At 31.2% G+C, this 17,217-nt stretch overlaps 2 protein-coding genes across 6 annotated transcripts in view; both read left to right on the top strand.

Moving 5' to 3' along the window:
* Positions 1-213: 213 nt before the first annotated feature.
* LOC124497218 (kinesin-like protein KIF12) lies at positions 214-12,802 on the top strand. Of its 4 annotated transcripts, XM_075732772.1 has the most exons (14): positions 214-367; positions 451-594; positions 656-798; positions 872-1,136; positions 3,295-3,562; positions 3,698-3,825; positions 3,892-4,231; positions 4,465-4,597; positions 8,404-8,516; positions 8,819-8,948; positions 9,538-9,656; positions 11,601-11,705; positions 11,783-12,009; positions 12,093-12,802. In XM_075732772.1, the coding sequence occupies exons 6-14, from the start codon at positions 3,812-3,814 to the stop codon at positions 12,715-12,717; spliced, it is 1,806 nt and encodes a 601-aa protein (XP_075588887.1). In that variant the 5' UTR covers positions 214-367; positions 451-594; positions 656-798; positions 872-1,136; positions 3,295-3,562; positions 3,698-3,811; the 3' UTR covers positions 12,718-12,802. The 4 variants fall into 4 exon arrangements, with proteins under 4 accessions (XP_075588887.1, XP_075588886.1, XP_046916795.2 ...); XM_075732771.1 differs by having other exon boundaries at positions 656-1,136; XM_047060839.2 differs by lacking the exons at positions 214-367; positions 451-594; positions 656-798; positions 872-1,136 and adding an exon at positions 2,353-2,572.
* Positions 12,803-14,017: 1,215 nt separating this feature from the next.
* Positions 14,018-17,217, top strand: part of LOC124497325 (uncharacterized) — a 33,660-nt gene continuing 30,460 nt past the window's right edge. Inside the window, exon 1 of one of the 2 annotated variants that reach the window (XM_075732768.1) lies at positions 14,018-15,002. The gene's annotated coding sequence lies outside the window, so the exon portion shown is untranslated. The remainder of the gene's footprint in view (positions 15,003-17,217) is intronic. The other variant, XM_075732766.1, reaches the window with a different exon arrangement.

Raw genomic sequence — 17,217 nt, 5'->3', positions numbered from 1 at the left:
ATAATGATAATGATGGTGTGAAGTGGCGAAAGGTAACTTGTGTTTAGTTTAACTCGTTTATCGTTTTCAAAAAAAAAAAAAAATAAAAAAATTCATGAGCATATTGGGTAGCAATAGTAATCACATATATGTTATATTAATAACAACTGGATGATTATAGCCCCCGAATTTTTTTTTTTTTTGGATTCGATTTTTCAGTTTTGTTTTGTAAATTGTGATTTAATCGATCGAGGCATCTAATGATCTAATGATTCATCAAGAATTTGGATTTTCTAAAGAAATTTGGATACAACCATAAATGGTTTCATCATAGACCACCAAACGAACCAAATTCAATTTACAATATATTTTTTATTTATTCTAAAAAGTAATTATATAATCATTCGATGATGATCGTTGGTTGTTTGTTTGACTACCTGATGATGATAATAATAATAATCTATTTTACAGGTCATCATCATCATCGTTTGGAATTTTTTTCTCTCTGAACAACAACAACAACGACGACGATCACCACTAAAAAATTTCAAAGATCTGATTATCATCTGTTGGCCAGATCAATAATGATGATGATGATGATCAACTACAAACAAGGTGATGAAGAATTTGTTGGCTGTGAAACGAATTATCAAATGTTTTTTTTTCTTTTTTTCAGCGATATGGCCAATGGCCAATCATCACTGATCAATGATCATCATCATCATCAAACTATCCCTAATTCGAGGCAAAACGTTCGAAAAAAAAACAAATAAACAACCAAATCGCCACGATATCTGTTACACATTGACGAAGAAATTGGTGATTGAAGATATTTTCTCCATTTGTGTGTGAAATGTGAAAAAAGAATTTCTTTTTTTTCAATGATCCACAGACAGATCGACGATAGTTATCGTCGACGTCGTCGCGAGACAGACAAATGGACATCGAAAACGACGACGACGTCGATGAAGAAGACGACGAGGCCACCAACCAAGATTATGTTATGTGTACAGTGTGAGAAGAAGAAGAAAAGGAAAAAACGATTTTCATCATGTTGATGTGTTTTTTCCACCATCCACCACCATCACAATACCTTTTTTTGGCTGACATTTTATCCATGATCATCATCATGATGATCCATCGATTTCTGTTTTCTGGTATGTTTGGCATTTTGTATACATCTCACACACACACACACACGATACATGTGATCATCATCACACCATTATCCATTCAGGATGATGATGGCTCGCGCGCGCAAACAATTTTTCTCAACAAGATGTTGTTGATGATAATTGTCAGTTCTAGTTACCAGGTATTAGTGATGAAGTATTTTTGTTTTATTGATAAAATCAAACGAATGAATCTTTTTTTCTTTTTTCTTTCTTTCTTAAAAAGGAAACAAAATCATCACATTCTTCTGATGATTGTAGGTTTTTTAGACATCATCATCATCATGATGAAGGAGGAGAATGAAAAAAAATTTTCATTTCAAAATGATGATCCATCTGATTATCATGATGGCCAACGATTTGTTTGTTTGTTTTTCAAAGATTATCGTACTTTGACCATCATAATCATAATCATCATGGTCAAAGTCAATTATCTTTAATCTTTTTTTTCATTCTTGCAAGATTCTTCTTCGGGATAATTTTTTTTTGTTTCGGTTAAAAAAACTTGCCATTGAAAGTGTGTCTCTAAACAAGTTTTTCGAACAACCTCATCGATTAGAGAGGTATCGATTGATTGTGGAAAAAAAGCAAATTTGAATGTCGATAATTTTTTTTCATTTGATCTTTGATTGAAAAGACACACATACACATGGACATCATTGATGCAATGTTGATGGGATACTTGGTTTTCATCTGAAAACTGATATCGATTTCGTTATCTTATGGGGGTTTTTTCCCATATATGCATAATATTATCATCATCTATGCAATTTTCACACGATGATGACCACCATGATCATTGAATTTTGATGGAAAAATGATGATGATGATTATTGAATGTTCATCATCATCATCATCATCATGTCAATGATATTTACATGGACATTTAAATTGATGATGACCACCACCAACAACTTGTGTGGTCATCCATCATGTTAAATATACCGTTTTCATGATGATAATGATAGTTTTCTCACTTTAATTTTTTTTTTGAAATTATCGGTTGATTTTCTGATTTATGGATAATAACAATCGAAACAAAATTAGAATTGAGAAATTCTGTTTGTTTTTGTTTGTTGTTTCTGGAACTAGACAAACGGTTACCATGGTTTCCTGTGTGTGTGTTTTTGGCTCATTCGTTCATTGCCTTGCTGTTATGAATCGTTTTGTTGTTGTTTTAGGCTAGCAAATTTTTGTTCTCACACTCACTTTGTTGATTTTTTTTTATTATCCTGGGATCAAAAAACAAAATTTAATGAAATCTAAATTATTATCCGTCGAAAAATCTAATTATCAATAATAATCATAATGTTTAATGATAATGAAATGATCAATGATTCATCATTATTGAATCAATCATCATCATCATCATCGTCATCATCGCCGGGCCAGAATGAACATAATATTAATGTTGTCATCAGGTTAGTAAATTTTTGTTGTTGTTGTTTAGCAATTTTTTTTCGCTTTGTTTTTTTTGTGGTATCAAATTTCAACGAGAAAAAAAAATATTATTCCATTTAAATTGCAGGTAATGTAAAATGTCGATTTTTTTTTCTTTCTTTCTTTCTCGTTGGTAATGATTTATCACCTTGTGTTATCATCGCCACTACTTACTTTTATCCACATGATGATAATCTCTCTCCCTCAGTGTGTGTGAATGTGCAATTTTGAAAAGGTGGAAAAAAATCATTTTAGTTCAAATCAGAATAATAATAAAGTCATCATCAACAACAAACAACCATCATCATCACCACCATCGTTGTTTGTTCGCTCTTTGTTGTTGTAGTCGTGGTCGACGACCTAACTGAACTACCTAAACTATCTGCATGTTTAACAACAACAATGATGTTAAGCCCCAAGGTTTGAGGTCCTTGTTGTTGATGGATTTTGATGGATGATGATGATGATGATGATGGGTAAACAAGAAGACCCAGAGGGTCCATTTACTTTTAAATTTTTCACAACGAAGACCAGATTTTTTCTACTGCTTTTTTTCTTCTTCGTCTAATGATTTTTCTTTTTTTTTCATTGTTGATTTACGCTGTTGTTGTCGACATTCTTCATGGTTTCGATTTGTTGTTGTTGGCTGATTGGTTGTTATTTGTTTGACTTGATGGCTGAACATACAACAACAACAACACAGAGTGAGGCCCATAATTACTCGGCCACGAACGTCAACATCATTGACGACGACAACAAATAATAACAACAGCAGCAACTTGAATAAATTGATTAGCCAACGAGCCGAGACAACTACGACGAAGACGAGCACGATTAATTCAACAACAACAACAACAACGGACCAAAGACAACAGTATGTTAATGGTGGTGGTGGTGAAATTGATGCTCATCATCATCAACAACATCATCAATTGACGGCTATAACATTTCCAGCGGCTGGTCAAATTCAGGTAAAATCTAAAAAAATAAAAAAAAATGATAATGATAAACAAGATTTAATCAGGAAAAATTTTTTTCTGCACATTTACGACATTATGGCGCCATTCAATTGATGTTGATTAAATTTTTTTTTTGTTCCCTTTCAGGTTGAAGATACCATTGCCAATGTAAGCCGATCATTTGCATTTAATGTTGTATTTGAACCTGAAGCTAGCCAAGAACAAGTGTTTGAACATTCTGGTGTTAAAAGATTAATCGATATGGCATTAGATGGGTAAATGACAAATGATAATTTTCATAATTAAATTTCGGATAAATTTTTTTCTGTTTCACATTCAAGTTTTGCATGTACAGTATTTGCATATGGACAAACAAGTACTGGAAAAACATATACACTAACCGGAAATGCATTTCAGTTTGCACGATATTCATCAGCTGGAAATTCTGCGAAGAAAACATCATCATCGTCGTCGAATAAACGACGTTCAAAATCACAGCCACCAGATTCCATCAATGAATCATTGAATATCGACGAAACAATGAAAAATTCCTCACCAAATATTGGTATTATACAGCTATCATTTGCATATTTATTTGAACAGATAAAACGACGTAAAAGTCGTGATCAAACATTACTTTATATAATAACCGTTTCATATCTAGAGGTTTATAATGAACAGGTAAAATTTTTCAAAAAATTTCTCAATCTATTAATTCTAAATCATCATCATCTTTATTGAAAGCTTTGAATTTATTAAATGAATCAAAATAAATCCGTTATCCATGATAATGGATTATATATGTGTGCACAGATGAGAATGATGATGATCTGTATTTTTAGTTTTTTTTTTGACATTAATTTCACAAAAAATTGACTTTTGAATTTCTATGCTTTTCTTTCTCTTTTTCTCAGGTACTGGATCTATTGAATCCATCCACACGATCATTAAATGTACGTTGGTCAAAAGATCGTGGTTTCTATGCTGAAAATCTATTCAAAGTTGAATGTGAAGATTTGGGCGATCTTGAAGGCGTACTTGAAGAAGGTTAGTTTTCGTGTTTCTTTTTTTATATAAAAATCATTTGTCGTTGATAATCCATGATGATGAATCCTTCAATCCTGTAAAGGATTTCGCTATGAATGGCCCCATTTTATCCATCATTATTCAGATCATCATCAATGATGATGATGATTCTTTCATTTATTGTGATTACTCCACGATATGATCATTATTTTTTTCAATTTAAAAAAACATCCTCATTATCATTACCTAATGGATTTAGATTTGTTTTTCACTGAACATCATTTTTAGATAATTTTCAATGAACAAAAATTGAGTTCAATTTGCTCCATCCACATCCATTCACCTATTATTTTGCATAATCACTGGGGTTGAAGACCACAATAGATCACCATATCGGTATATTTGTGGTCATCAATATATGACATTTGATAAAATTTGACGATGAATTTGAAGAAAGCAGATCTATGCAGTCAGCTAGAAAAAAGGGCTGACAAAAATCTAGAAACATGCTGGGCGTCCATAGTCCAAACAACAATAATGATGATGATGATTGTGAATTGTGAATCCAATTGGAATGGCGTATGCACATACACACACAGTGAGATCATCAATTAGTCAAACTAAAAAAACATGTCCTCTGTATCTCTCTCTCTGTATGTGTGTGTGTGTGTTATGAAAGATGTCATTTCCATACACACACTCAATAGAATAATATGAATGGCCACCATACTGAGAATCCAGAAATTGTTCGCTCCTTTTTTTCTGTTCAATTGCAATCCATTTGAATGAATGAATGTGGTTCCCAAATGGTTATGTTGTTGTTTTTTTTATATTTTATTTAAAATTAATGATGTTAAAATTTGATGCCCAGAAAACAATCACTACACTATATTATAGTCTAGTATTTTTCTCTGTGTATGTAATGGTATGTTTTGTTGTTGTTGTTGTTTGAAGGAACTTGTGTAATTCAAACTTTTTGAAATTTGAATTACACAAGTTCTGTGTGTATGTGTGTGTTGTTGACAAGTACAGTGAGCATCCAAACAACAACGAAAAAAAATTGTTGTTTTTGTTGATTTTCGTTAATCTGGCTCGAAATCGTTTTCAAAATTCACTCACACACACACAGTGATTTTCTGAATAAAAGTCGGTTCCAGTTTTTTTGGATGACATTCTTCCATCATTATCCATTTAGCATTCGGACAACATATAACAACAACAACAAGGACTTGATTTTCGGTCATTTAATGAGCATCAATAACTGTGATAGACAGAGAGAGAAAGAAAAAAAGTCCACAATACAAATGATCATGTGTGTGTTTGTGGGTGGATAGTTGGTACTTGGTTGATGAAATTGATTTTGTTTAACAAACAAAATTTACGATTTTTTTCGCTCAAAAGAAAGACACTAACACAATTTCTGATGTGTAATTGTGTGATTTTTTGTCATTTTTTTTGTTGAACGATGAATTTGAATTTTTCTCTGTGTTGACAACAATGTCAAGTGCATATAACGATGAAGGGTGTGTGTGTGTTTGATTGGTTTTGATCCATTGATTTCTAATTATTATTTCTGGTTTTTTTTTATTTAGAACATTCAGTTTCTGGAATGATTTGATGAATCGATTGTTATTCACAAGAAAATTTTTCCAATTTAAAAAATGCCCAAAAAAACATTTGAATTTAGATTTAAAAATTTTTAAATTCAACTTGAAATAAAAAAACAATTTCTCAGTTATGAGCTAGTTTATAGAGATATCGATTCCTGCTTCTCGGCAAATTTTATCAAAATTGTCAACAACAATCTCGACTATCTTACTGCGATATTTTTCCATTAGACCAAAAAAAAACAATATTGTTTTTCGATCATTATAGATGATGACATTTATGAAAATATGTATCGATAATAATAATCGATCAATCAATCAATGATTATTCATCCATTACTAATTTTTGAAATATTGATTGATTGTTTTCGGTTCATATTCAGTACAAGGCTAGTCTGTTTGACTGTTAGCAATGTTTTGATGATGAGAATACACTTCAGAAGGCAGAGAACCAAACAAAGAAGTAATAACCAGGATTTTTTTGATTCATATCAATCGAATCGAATAATTGTCATCATAATCATCATAATAGATATAGTTCATCCATCAATGCTATGAACGAAAATAATCATTTTTCTCTCATTCAATATTTTTGTCTATAAGTTTTTGATCCAACTAAATGAATATGAATAATAATCACAGACACACAAAACACATACACTCATAATCTATTGTGTCTTGGGTCGTGTGTTTGTATTGACAATTTTTCTCTATTGTCAATATAAATCCCAAACTTATGTTTCTGTGATTTCATATTTCATTCCCATCATCAACACACACACACACGCACACACACTTGATATTATTGAATACCGATCCAATTTGCTGCTGCTGCTGGTCGGTTGGTTGGTTGTTGTCGTTTGGTTATTATTATTATTATTATTAGCCATTGTTCATGTGAGGGTTATTATAGATTATTTTTTTTTGCCGACGTCGTCGTCGTCGTTGTCGTTGTCGTCGGTTGTTGATTTTATTTATTGTTGTTGAAATTCAATTCATAATCATAATCATCATAAATATCATAAACGATAATTTTTTGATCCAATTACAACAAAATGTTTTGTTGTTGTTGTTGTTGAGAATTTGATTTAGAATGAAATAATGCAAACAGTAAATAATAAGAGGGAACCTTTCATGAACCACATTCTTCGAGAGATGTACATTGTGTGTTTGTACATATATATTGAAACTATAACTTTAACTGCAAGTTTACTACATTCATAGATAGATTTCAAATCGATAACAATTAGGTATTATTTGAATTTTGAGATTTATAGATCTGAAAAATGTATTTTTTAATCATTCCGGTGGTCTGTGTTGTTTTCAGCTCAATGGAAAAAGGCCGGTATAATCAATTTTTTCGTCGTTGTCGTTGTTATCTTTTTTTTTGGAATATTGAATTCATTCCATTTGTTGAAATAAAATGTAATGACAATCCTTTTGGAACCAGAGAAAAAAAGCTTTTATTTTTCTTTCATTCTTCTATCTTTGAACGGCAATGACAATGGATCGATAACAATGAATGTTTTTAATCGAATTATCAACAATTATCAAACAGTTTTTTTTCGTTCATTCATCTGTGTGTGTGTGTGTGTGTGTTGAGTCTGACCTAAGTTGATGATGATGACCGGTTCTTCTGGCTTTCGGCTTGTCAGTGAATAGACTGACTAGATAAATAGATAGATAGATAGCCACCATCATCGATCAGGCAAGCAAGAATCTTCGACATTCTTTTTTTTGATTCAATTTATCGAATAAATTAAATAGATAGATAGATAAATGATATGGATAGCTGCCACCAACATTGTTCTGTTTTTCATCAATTCCGACAAGTGAGAATCAAACAATAGAAGGAGAAAATATCGAAATGCCGAAATATCGATATCCAAAATACAAAATAACATTCATGTTTGATTGGGTTGATTTGATTTAAAATTAAATTAAGTTTCTCTCTTGTTGTTGTTTCAATTGTCTTTGCTATCTATCCTAGATATCTAGTTTTTTGGGTTATCAAATTTTGTCGATCTTTGTTTTCTATTCTTTGGTTCGTTTCGTTTGTTTGTCAGTTGCCACTAGTAGTGTCTAGTCGTCTGGACTTGACAAAAAAGAGAAGAAGCGCAATTTTTTTTTGTTTTTTTTTGTTTGTTGTTGATCGGAAACTTATTGATTTTCATAATTTTTTTTTCATTTTCTTTTCTGCATATCTCTATCTATTTATAGGTTGTAAAAATCGTCAAGTACGAAGCCACAGTATGAATGAAAATTCAAGCCGTAGCCATTCAGTTATGACAATCAATTTGTTTTCCGAGATTGCCGATCCTGATGATCCACAGGTATAGTCAATCTTTGAAAGAAAGAAAATAAGATTCCGACATGGAAACGAAAGAAAAAAATAATCCTATAAAGGCTCCCAACAAGATAATCTTTAGATTTTTCAAGATTAATGAACAAAACACACTGCAAACGTGATGATGATGATGATGATGATGGAAATTTTAATCATAATTTTTTTTTTGTTTTCAACTATTTCGCACATGTTTTATGATTAATCCATTTTTTCTACTTTTTGCTTTTTGATTCCTGTCTTCGTTCGTTCGTTCATTTCATTTGCTGATTAATTATCAATCCATCAAAGGGATTTATCCGTAAAGAAGGCCGTCTTTGTTTAGTTGATTTAGCGGGCAGTGAAAAAACTAAACGTACGAATAGTAAAGGTGGTACATTTGTCGAGGCAAATAACATAAATCGTTCATTACTTGTGCTTGGTAAGTTTTTCTAAACAAAAACAAAGATGATGAAACGGTAAAACAAAAAAAAAAAAGAAAAATTTTCATATCATTAATTCCCGGCTTTATTTTGCTTTTCGGAATTTTTTTCTTTCATATCACCATGCACCATCATCATCGTTTGTATTTTACCCGGCCTAATAATTTCATTTTGGCGATTGTCGGACACACACACACAATGCCGCGCCTTTTTTGCCAAATTTTTTTTTACTTTATCCATTGCCACCAATGAATGTGTTTTGTTTTGTTTTGCATGAATCAAATCCATCCTTAGTTTCAATGATGATGATGATGATGAGCTTCTGGGCCCAACCAAATGCCCGATTGACTATCAACAAACATCCGACGATTATGTATCGAGGAAAAAACTAATTAATTATGATTATTATTAAATCATTTTTTCCTTTTTTCCTATTTTTTGCTCTTCATCTCTTCATCAATTGATTGTTGTTGTTGTTGATGATGATGCAAATGCCGCATCTTCATCATCATCAAAATATGAAAATCTTGCCGCCAATCTTACATCCTACACTTTTTCATGTAATTTAAATAAATCTTTTCATTATAGGGAATTGTATCGCTTGTTTAGCTGATCCAAAACGTCGTACAGGTCATATACCATATCGTGATAGTACATTGACGAAATTATTGGCCGATAGTCTTTCGGGTAATGGCATGACTTTGATGGTGAGTGTGGTATCTATCTATAAAAAACTAAGTTTAATATGCACACACACACACACACACATCATCTTGATTAATTGCTTCATCGTTCATCAAAAAAAAAACAAAACAAACGATGATGATCATAATAATCATTAATAAGTTTGAAACAATGTTCAATTGATAGATAGATAGATAGAATGATAAATAGATTCATGCGTGGCTAGCCAGCCGCGCCGGTTGGTCGCCTGGCTACAAACATTCTTGTATTTGTTGTGTTTATTTTAGAATATATTTCGTGTGACTGGTGGCCATCATCATTTGAGAAAAATCAATGAAATTTGATTTGATGATGATGATGATGATCACGTTGGCTGCTCCCTTCTTCTTTTTGCTATTGCTAGGTCAGAGGAAAAATTGGAAAATGAAAGAATTTGTCTTGTCTTGTGGCCAAACCAAGAAAAAAAATGCGTGGCACGACATAGCTTGCGTAACAAAAATGATGATTCTTTTTCTTTTTTTTGTTTCAATTTTATTATACTACTTATTATCTAAGAATGGAGAAAAATCTGACTCATTCATACATTCTGCACGAGAAAAACAATCTATTTTCATTTACGATTCGTGTTTGTATATTGTATTTGTGTGTATGTATGTGTGTGTGGGGTATGTGTAAGGTTCGTCTTTTTCATTCATTCAATCAAAAACATACATCATTCATTTGGCTCCAAACAACAACAAATTCTTGAACACACAGAAAAAAATACTTTTCTCTTTTTCCTGTGTCTGAATTATTACAAGTTTCAAATATTTAAAATGATGATTAGTATGAAATTGTAATATGATGGCCGCGCCATATAGTCGGCGATGATTGCCACCATAGTCGTCGACGACGGACATGTGAATGATCAACGAAAACAACAGAACTTTAACTTTTAATTGAATGAATGAATGAATGAATGTTGTTCGTTTTAATTTTCTTATCAATTTTTCTTTCTTTCCTTTCAGTTTGGTTTTTCAACAAGAATAAACCAAACAAACAAACAAAAAAGAAAGAAAGAAAAAAAAACCTTCACATTCATAAATCACATTCTTCTATCATCATCATCATGTGCTATCGGAAACTTGATGATGGAAAAAATGTTGTTGTGAAAAAAAAGGAAATTTTTTTCAATGAATTTCTTCCGATTACATTGATGATTGATTAGTGAGAAATAAATGAAAAATTCATTCAAATATACAATGATGGTGAGAAAAATCATATTCAGAAAATATTCCAATGTGAATGGGTAAATGATAATCAGCCATCGAGGTAAAAATTGGAATTTACCGTTTTCTCAATTTTATTTTTTTTTGTTTGTCAACATTAAAAATCAAACAATTCATTGATGATGATGACAAAATTGCATGTGCGTGTTTTTTTTCTCGGTTCCAATTTGAAAATTGTCATCATCAATTCAACTCTAACCGATGACAATGACAATGACATACACACACGCGGTTTGATCGTGATGATGACGATGACAATTAAAATGAAATAAAAAAAACCAGAAAAATTTATGAAAACCAGAACGTTTTGGTTTTTGTGTGAAAAAAAACCGTTTGTATAACTCATGTGTGTGTGTGTTTCGGTTTCATTGACCCAGGGAAGAATCCTGGCAAGAGAAAAAACACCAGAATGTTATTTTTTCCCTGTTATTTGGATTCTCTCTCGCTTTTTGCCGTTTAATGATTAGAAACCATGTTCGTTTTTTCCGTAGTCGAAATCGAGACATATGGTTTGTTTTTTTTTGTTATTTAATATTTATCATTTTCAACCAAATGATAAACATTTGGTTTTTTTTAAATGTAAATGTTTCTCCTACTCTTATGATTGAATGAATGAATCCATCATTCATTTGCAGTATTCTATTCATTCCCATATTTTCAATTTAATTTTGTTTGTTTGTTTTTATTTCATTAAACCAGATTGCCTGTGTATCATCATTGAAATGTGATTCACAGGAAACAATTAGCACATTACGATATGCATCACGTGCAAAACGTGTACGAATGAATCCAGTGGTTCAAATGGTTTGTTTTGTTGTTGTTTTTAAATATAAATTTTCTTGCCAAAATTGAATCGCATAAACAATTCTAATCATCAATAGGATCCACGTGAATTACTTATATTGAGTTTAAAACGTGAAGTACGTATGTTACGAATGGAAAATCAATATCTACGACAAAATTGTCATCAAATGTGGAGTATTCAACAACCGCTGCAACAATCAATGATTGATTCGTCAGAACAATTTTCGGATAAAAATCAATCTATGGATAACGATGAACAGCAAAATCTTCTGCGAAAATATATGAAAGAAAATGAAGTTTTACGGTAAGTTGGGATTTTTTTCTTTCGATACAAATTTTTTCATCAAAATTTGATTCATTTCTGTCACAATCTCATTCGTGATTCAGTGTGGAAAATGTTCAAATTAATCTACAACGTAATCGCTTAGTACGTGATCATGAACTTGTTTGTCGTGAAAATGAACAGCTATTACGTAAATTGAATTTATTATTATATAAATTGAATTCATTTGAAAAAAATGGTGGTGATGGTGATAGTGTTCCAACGACAACAATGCTGGTTCGACCACAATTGCCACCACCATCATCATCATCATCGATAAAATCAGCATCAACAGCAACGACTAACGCCGCATCGAATTTATACTCATCATCATCATCACCATCGATATTATCGATACTTGCCTATGATGATGCTGATAATAATAATTTGAATGAAAATGATTCGGATATTATAAATGATGATGGTGAAACAATAGCAAATAATCCATTGATGGATCAATATCAACGATCATCATCATCGAAGACGACAGGTAATATGAGACAAATAGTCTCTTCTCGTCCGACAGCAACAATAAATTCTGTTAATGGACAAATTACTACTAAAACATTGAATGATCGGGACAATAACGATGGTAATGATGATGGTGATGGACAATTTCTTGATCTAACCATTCATGGCCGATCGGCCGTTACAGTCATTCATCCAAAATCATCATCAAAACGTCGATAAATAGTATTTATCTATCTGTGTATTTGTATTTGTAATTCTTTTGTTTTTTTTCAAATAAAGTTGTCTTGTTCTGTTCTCTAAAAAAGAATTGTTGTTTTGTCGTCTTAATTATTCCACATTGATCATTATTATTATTCTGATTATTCAACCATTCATTTCGTCATAATTGACAATAATGATCGAATATCAATGAAAATGATGATGAGAATCTTTTTTTTATTTTGATTCGACATTGTTTTTTATGTGGCCACTGGCAAGATTTTTCATATGATTTGCTTCAATGATAATCATAATCATCATCATCAATGAAAAAAAACGGTTCAAATCCGCCCTATTCATGTTCATGTTGTTTATTCATTGACATTTTTTTTCTCCTTCTCCTCCTACTACTTTTCATTGGATAATGATTTCTTAATTCAGGACTTTTAACCACCATTTTGATGTAATTGTCCATTTGTTATAGTGAATTTGTTCTTTATTTAATTTCATCTTAAATGGACATGCACAAATAATAATAATTGTCTGTTATTTCATTCAATGGATCATTTTCATTTATTACAAACAAACTAACAAACAAACAAACCATAAGAGATTATCAATTCAATTTCAATTTTCAATAATGGGTTAAAATTCTATATATACAAAACATTTCCATACATTTGTCATTTATTTATTCATTTTGGATATATGATGATCATTAGTAATGATGAATGAAAAAGGGGACAAATTATATTCATTTTGTTTTTTATGTTTTGGTCATCATAATGATGATAATCTGATGGATAATTGTATGATGATGATGATGATAACAACATACGACAAATGACAAAGAATCATTTTTTTTACAAAAAAAATGATCATAGACCAATGTCTATAATTGAAATGTTTTTGCCAATCCATCAATGGAACAAACAAACAAACAACAAAAAAAAAATCATTTTAGAGACAACGTATTTTTTCACCGCATGGAAAAGAAAAAAATTTAAATTGAATTTCAAGGATTTGTGTCCATCGAATCTTAATGAATGATCATGTTCATCATAATGATGATGATGATAATAACAATAATCGAATCTTGGAGAAAAAAAAGATAAATATTCATTATGCTCAGGCCCTATTGTTGTCGAATCATTACCATTATTTTGTTTTCCTTATCGTTTTTTTATAAATCCAATTCGATTGTTTTTTTCTTGTATTTGTAAGTTTGAATTCTAATTTTTCTGTAATTTATAATCAAAAACAACAGAAAAAAAGGGGAATTTTTTTCCCAGAAAAACAATCGATTCCAATTTCGTAAACTATCGATTGTTTTTTTTTCATCTGGCCCAAATTACTGTTTGCACTGAAAATATAAAAATCTGGAATAAAAAGTGTTAAATGTTTTTTTTTTGTTTGTTGTTGTTGAAGATTATAATCTCACCATCATTATTTTCATCATGATCATAAGAACGATAATGGATTATTATTTATAAATTATGATTATGGATGGTGGTGAACTAGATCCGAATAGAGAATATATCATTATCATCAACATCATCATTATCATTATCAGTGATGATTTTTGAATTTGAAATTTATTTTGTGATACGGTATTTATTCACCATCACCACCATCACTCTCTTACACACAAACAAACAATGCCAACCAGCTGTTTATTTTCATTTTATATGGCTGTTATATAATTGGAAAATCAACTATTTTTGATCACCATCATCAAGATGGAAATAAATCAAACCGATATCAGATTCAATGATGATGGATCCATGAACAACAAACAAACAAATAAACAAACAACGACCAGTATCCAATATATTCAATGGCGTCAATTTTTTCCCCATTCATTCATTCCATTCATCATTGACATTTGGAAAAAAAATTTCATATTTTCTCGAATCTGGCAGCCATCATCATCATGTTTATTACTACTTATTTTCACCATCCACTATCATCATTGAAATCCAAAGAAAAAAAAACAGTATCCTTGAAATATGAAATGAATGACTTCAACAACAACAACAACAAAATATTCTAGCCAAATGTGTATGGAGGGGAAAAAACCGCCGGCTAAACACTGCCACTGTATGTGACTGGTACAAACACCGAAAAATATTTTTTTACAATGAAATTCAACCATCACCTCTCAAATCAACAAACGAAACAATGAATCGAAAATGAAGCCGGCTGTTTATCAACATTATCATCATCATCATCATCATTATTATGGCCATCATCATTATCATTATGTACACCACAATTATAAATGAATGAATGATGGATCCATTCAGGTTAGAATTTTTTTTTCGTTTTTTTTTTGTTTTGTTTACAATGTTGTTGTTTACGGTATATTATAACCTGAATGTGTGTGTTGAATTTTGAATGAAACAAAAAAAAAACCAACAACGAGATAATGGAGAGATAGAGAAAAAAAATGTGACAAGACCGAAATATGAAATGAAATGAAAAAAATTATTCCACTACTAATGATGTGTGTTTATTGCTGCTTCACCTTGAAAGATTGTTGTCGTTTTTTCGAGATTTTTTTTCATTCATCCCAAATGGGGGGCAAGATTATTTTTTGTTATTCTCTATCTTACCACCATCATTCTTTTGACAATCACGATGGTTGTGTGTGTGTGTGTGTCCATCGTCATTGTAGATCAACAAAAATAACGATGATGACAGTTGTTGATGGTGGCGGTGACGATTGCAATCATTTTATTCTCTGTGTGTGATAATTATAATTATGTTGTTGTTCGGTCACGTTGATTACTTGATTTTGTTTTTTTTTCTTCTTCTTCATTTCATTTCACAGAATTACCTTATTGTTTTCAATCCATACGCGCAAAAAAAACCTGACTATATATCTCAACACCACATAGAATCGAAAGAGTACGAGAGATTTGTCTTTATTTTATGGATTCTATCCATCTATAGCAGCGAAAAAAAAACATTGGATCCCCTCACCAACAACAGCAGCAGATGGATAGAATATATCTACACACGCACAGAGGGATTCAAATTTCATCAAGAGTTTAATCTACTGTGTTTTTTTCTGGTTAAACATACAGAGAGGGAGAGGGATCATAGCAAGCAACTTTGTTGTTTTCCTCTCTTTATATTTTCTGGTAATCTAATCTTTGTTGTTGATCTATTAATACATACACACACACACACACAGAAAAACATGTTATTTACAGTTATGACGATGATGATGATGATTTTTTTTGGGTGGTATGAAATACACATACACACCAATGATGATATTAATTAGTATGTGTCGTGTGTGTATAATGGAAACCTGAAACCCGAGTGAAAAAAAATTGCGTCGATATAACAGAAGCAGATGATGATCATGATTTCTTTGGATTTTTATGGCAAAATTTAAAAAAAATCGAATCGCGCATGAGTATTCCATGTTTATTTTGTAGGTTTATTTATCTCCATTGATTGATGATTCGATGATAACAACAGAATATTCTTTTCACTTGACTTTAATTTAATTAATATTTTTTTTTCTTGTAAACTGATACTTTATCAATTACTTTTTCATTCGCTTCATTTTAATCAATTTGATTGAAAAAAATTCTATGGCCATTTCGTTATATTCTGTCTGTGTCATTCGCAAATTTTCACGGATTCAATTTTGTACATTCATTTGATCAAATCGTGTGTATCTCTTTCAATCTACACAAATGAAATTTTCATTTCATTTCATTTCATGGTTTTGACATTTCCTTTCCATTTCACCAGAAACAATCGTGTGGTATCATCATCATCATCATTGAATTGTTGACCGAGGGTTCATATACAGGCAATACACAATCACTTTCTCATTGACCTTTTGAACAATTTAACTCTTTTTTTTATTGTCATTTCTATTGTATGGCTACTGGCACATGCAATGCTGCTTTGTGTTTGATGTGTGTTTTCACAATGATGACTTTTTTTTGTTTTTGGTCCATGTCCCGAAAACAGATCGAAAAAATTATTTCAGGGCCATTAAATGGCCATTTTTACGCTGGTTTTAAGGGTCAAATAAAATCAGTTGATTCGTTTTGTTTTGGTTAGTAGTAGTGTGTTGCTGTTATGTTTGTGTGTTTTCATCCGAATCCACCGAATATAAACCCCGATTCATTCATTCATTTTTGGTCCATAAATTTTTTTTCGGAAGCTCTGGAATCGTTCGTTGCTGCTCACAGGCATACCGATAACAAACGTTCTAATCGTTGCTAATGGACACGAATTTGGTCTTTTCACTTTTACTATTAGTACGGCTGCTACTACTGATTTTAATTCTTTGCGAAAAAAAATTCAGAGATATTCTGGTGACATTTAAATGATGATACTCGATTCCAAAAACATCATCATCATCATCATCGTCGTAGTTTCTGGTATAATCAGATTTTGTTTATTCAATTCAATTCGATTTTTGAAAACGCACTCTTCTAGCAAAGCAAAAAATTTCAATTCCAGATTCTGCAGCAGAAAAAAAACATTTCA

This window comes from Dermatophagoides farinae, chromosome 7 (assembly GCF_024713945.1).
Source record: "Dermatophagoides farinae isolate YC_2012a chromosome 7, ASM2471394v1, whole genome shotgun sequence".
Lineage (NCBI taxonomy): Eukaryota > Metazoa > Arthropoda > Arachnida > Sarcoptiformes > Pyroglyphidae > Dermatophagoides > Dermatophagoides farinae.
The sequence above is the reverse complement of the archived record's forward strand: the minus strand, read 5'-3'. Positions and strand labels throughout refer to the sequence as shown.

Excerpts from the sequence above, each read along its gene's own strand:
- LOC124497218 (XM_047060839.2), top strand. The coding sequence starts at position 2,460 with ATGTTTAATGATAATGAAATGATCAATGATTCATCATTATTGAATCAA. Across the intron at positions 2,573-3,294 it reads AATATTAATGTTGTCATCAG|AGTGAGGCCCATAATTACTC; the intron begins GTTAGTAAATTT and ends ACAACAACACAG. Across the intron at positions 3,563-3,697 it reads CAGCGGCTGGTCAAATTCAG|GTTGAAGATACCATTGCCAA; the intron begins GTAAAATCTAAA and ends GTTCCCTTTCAG.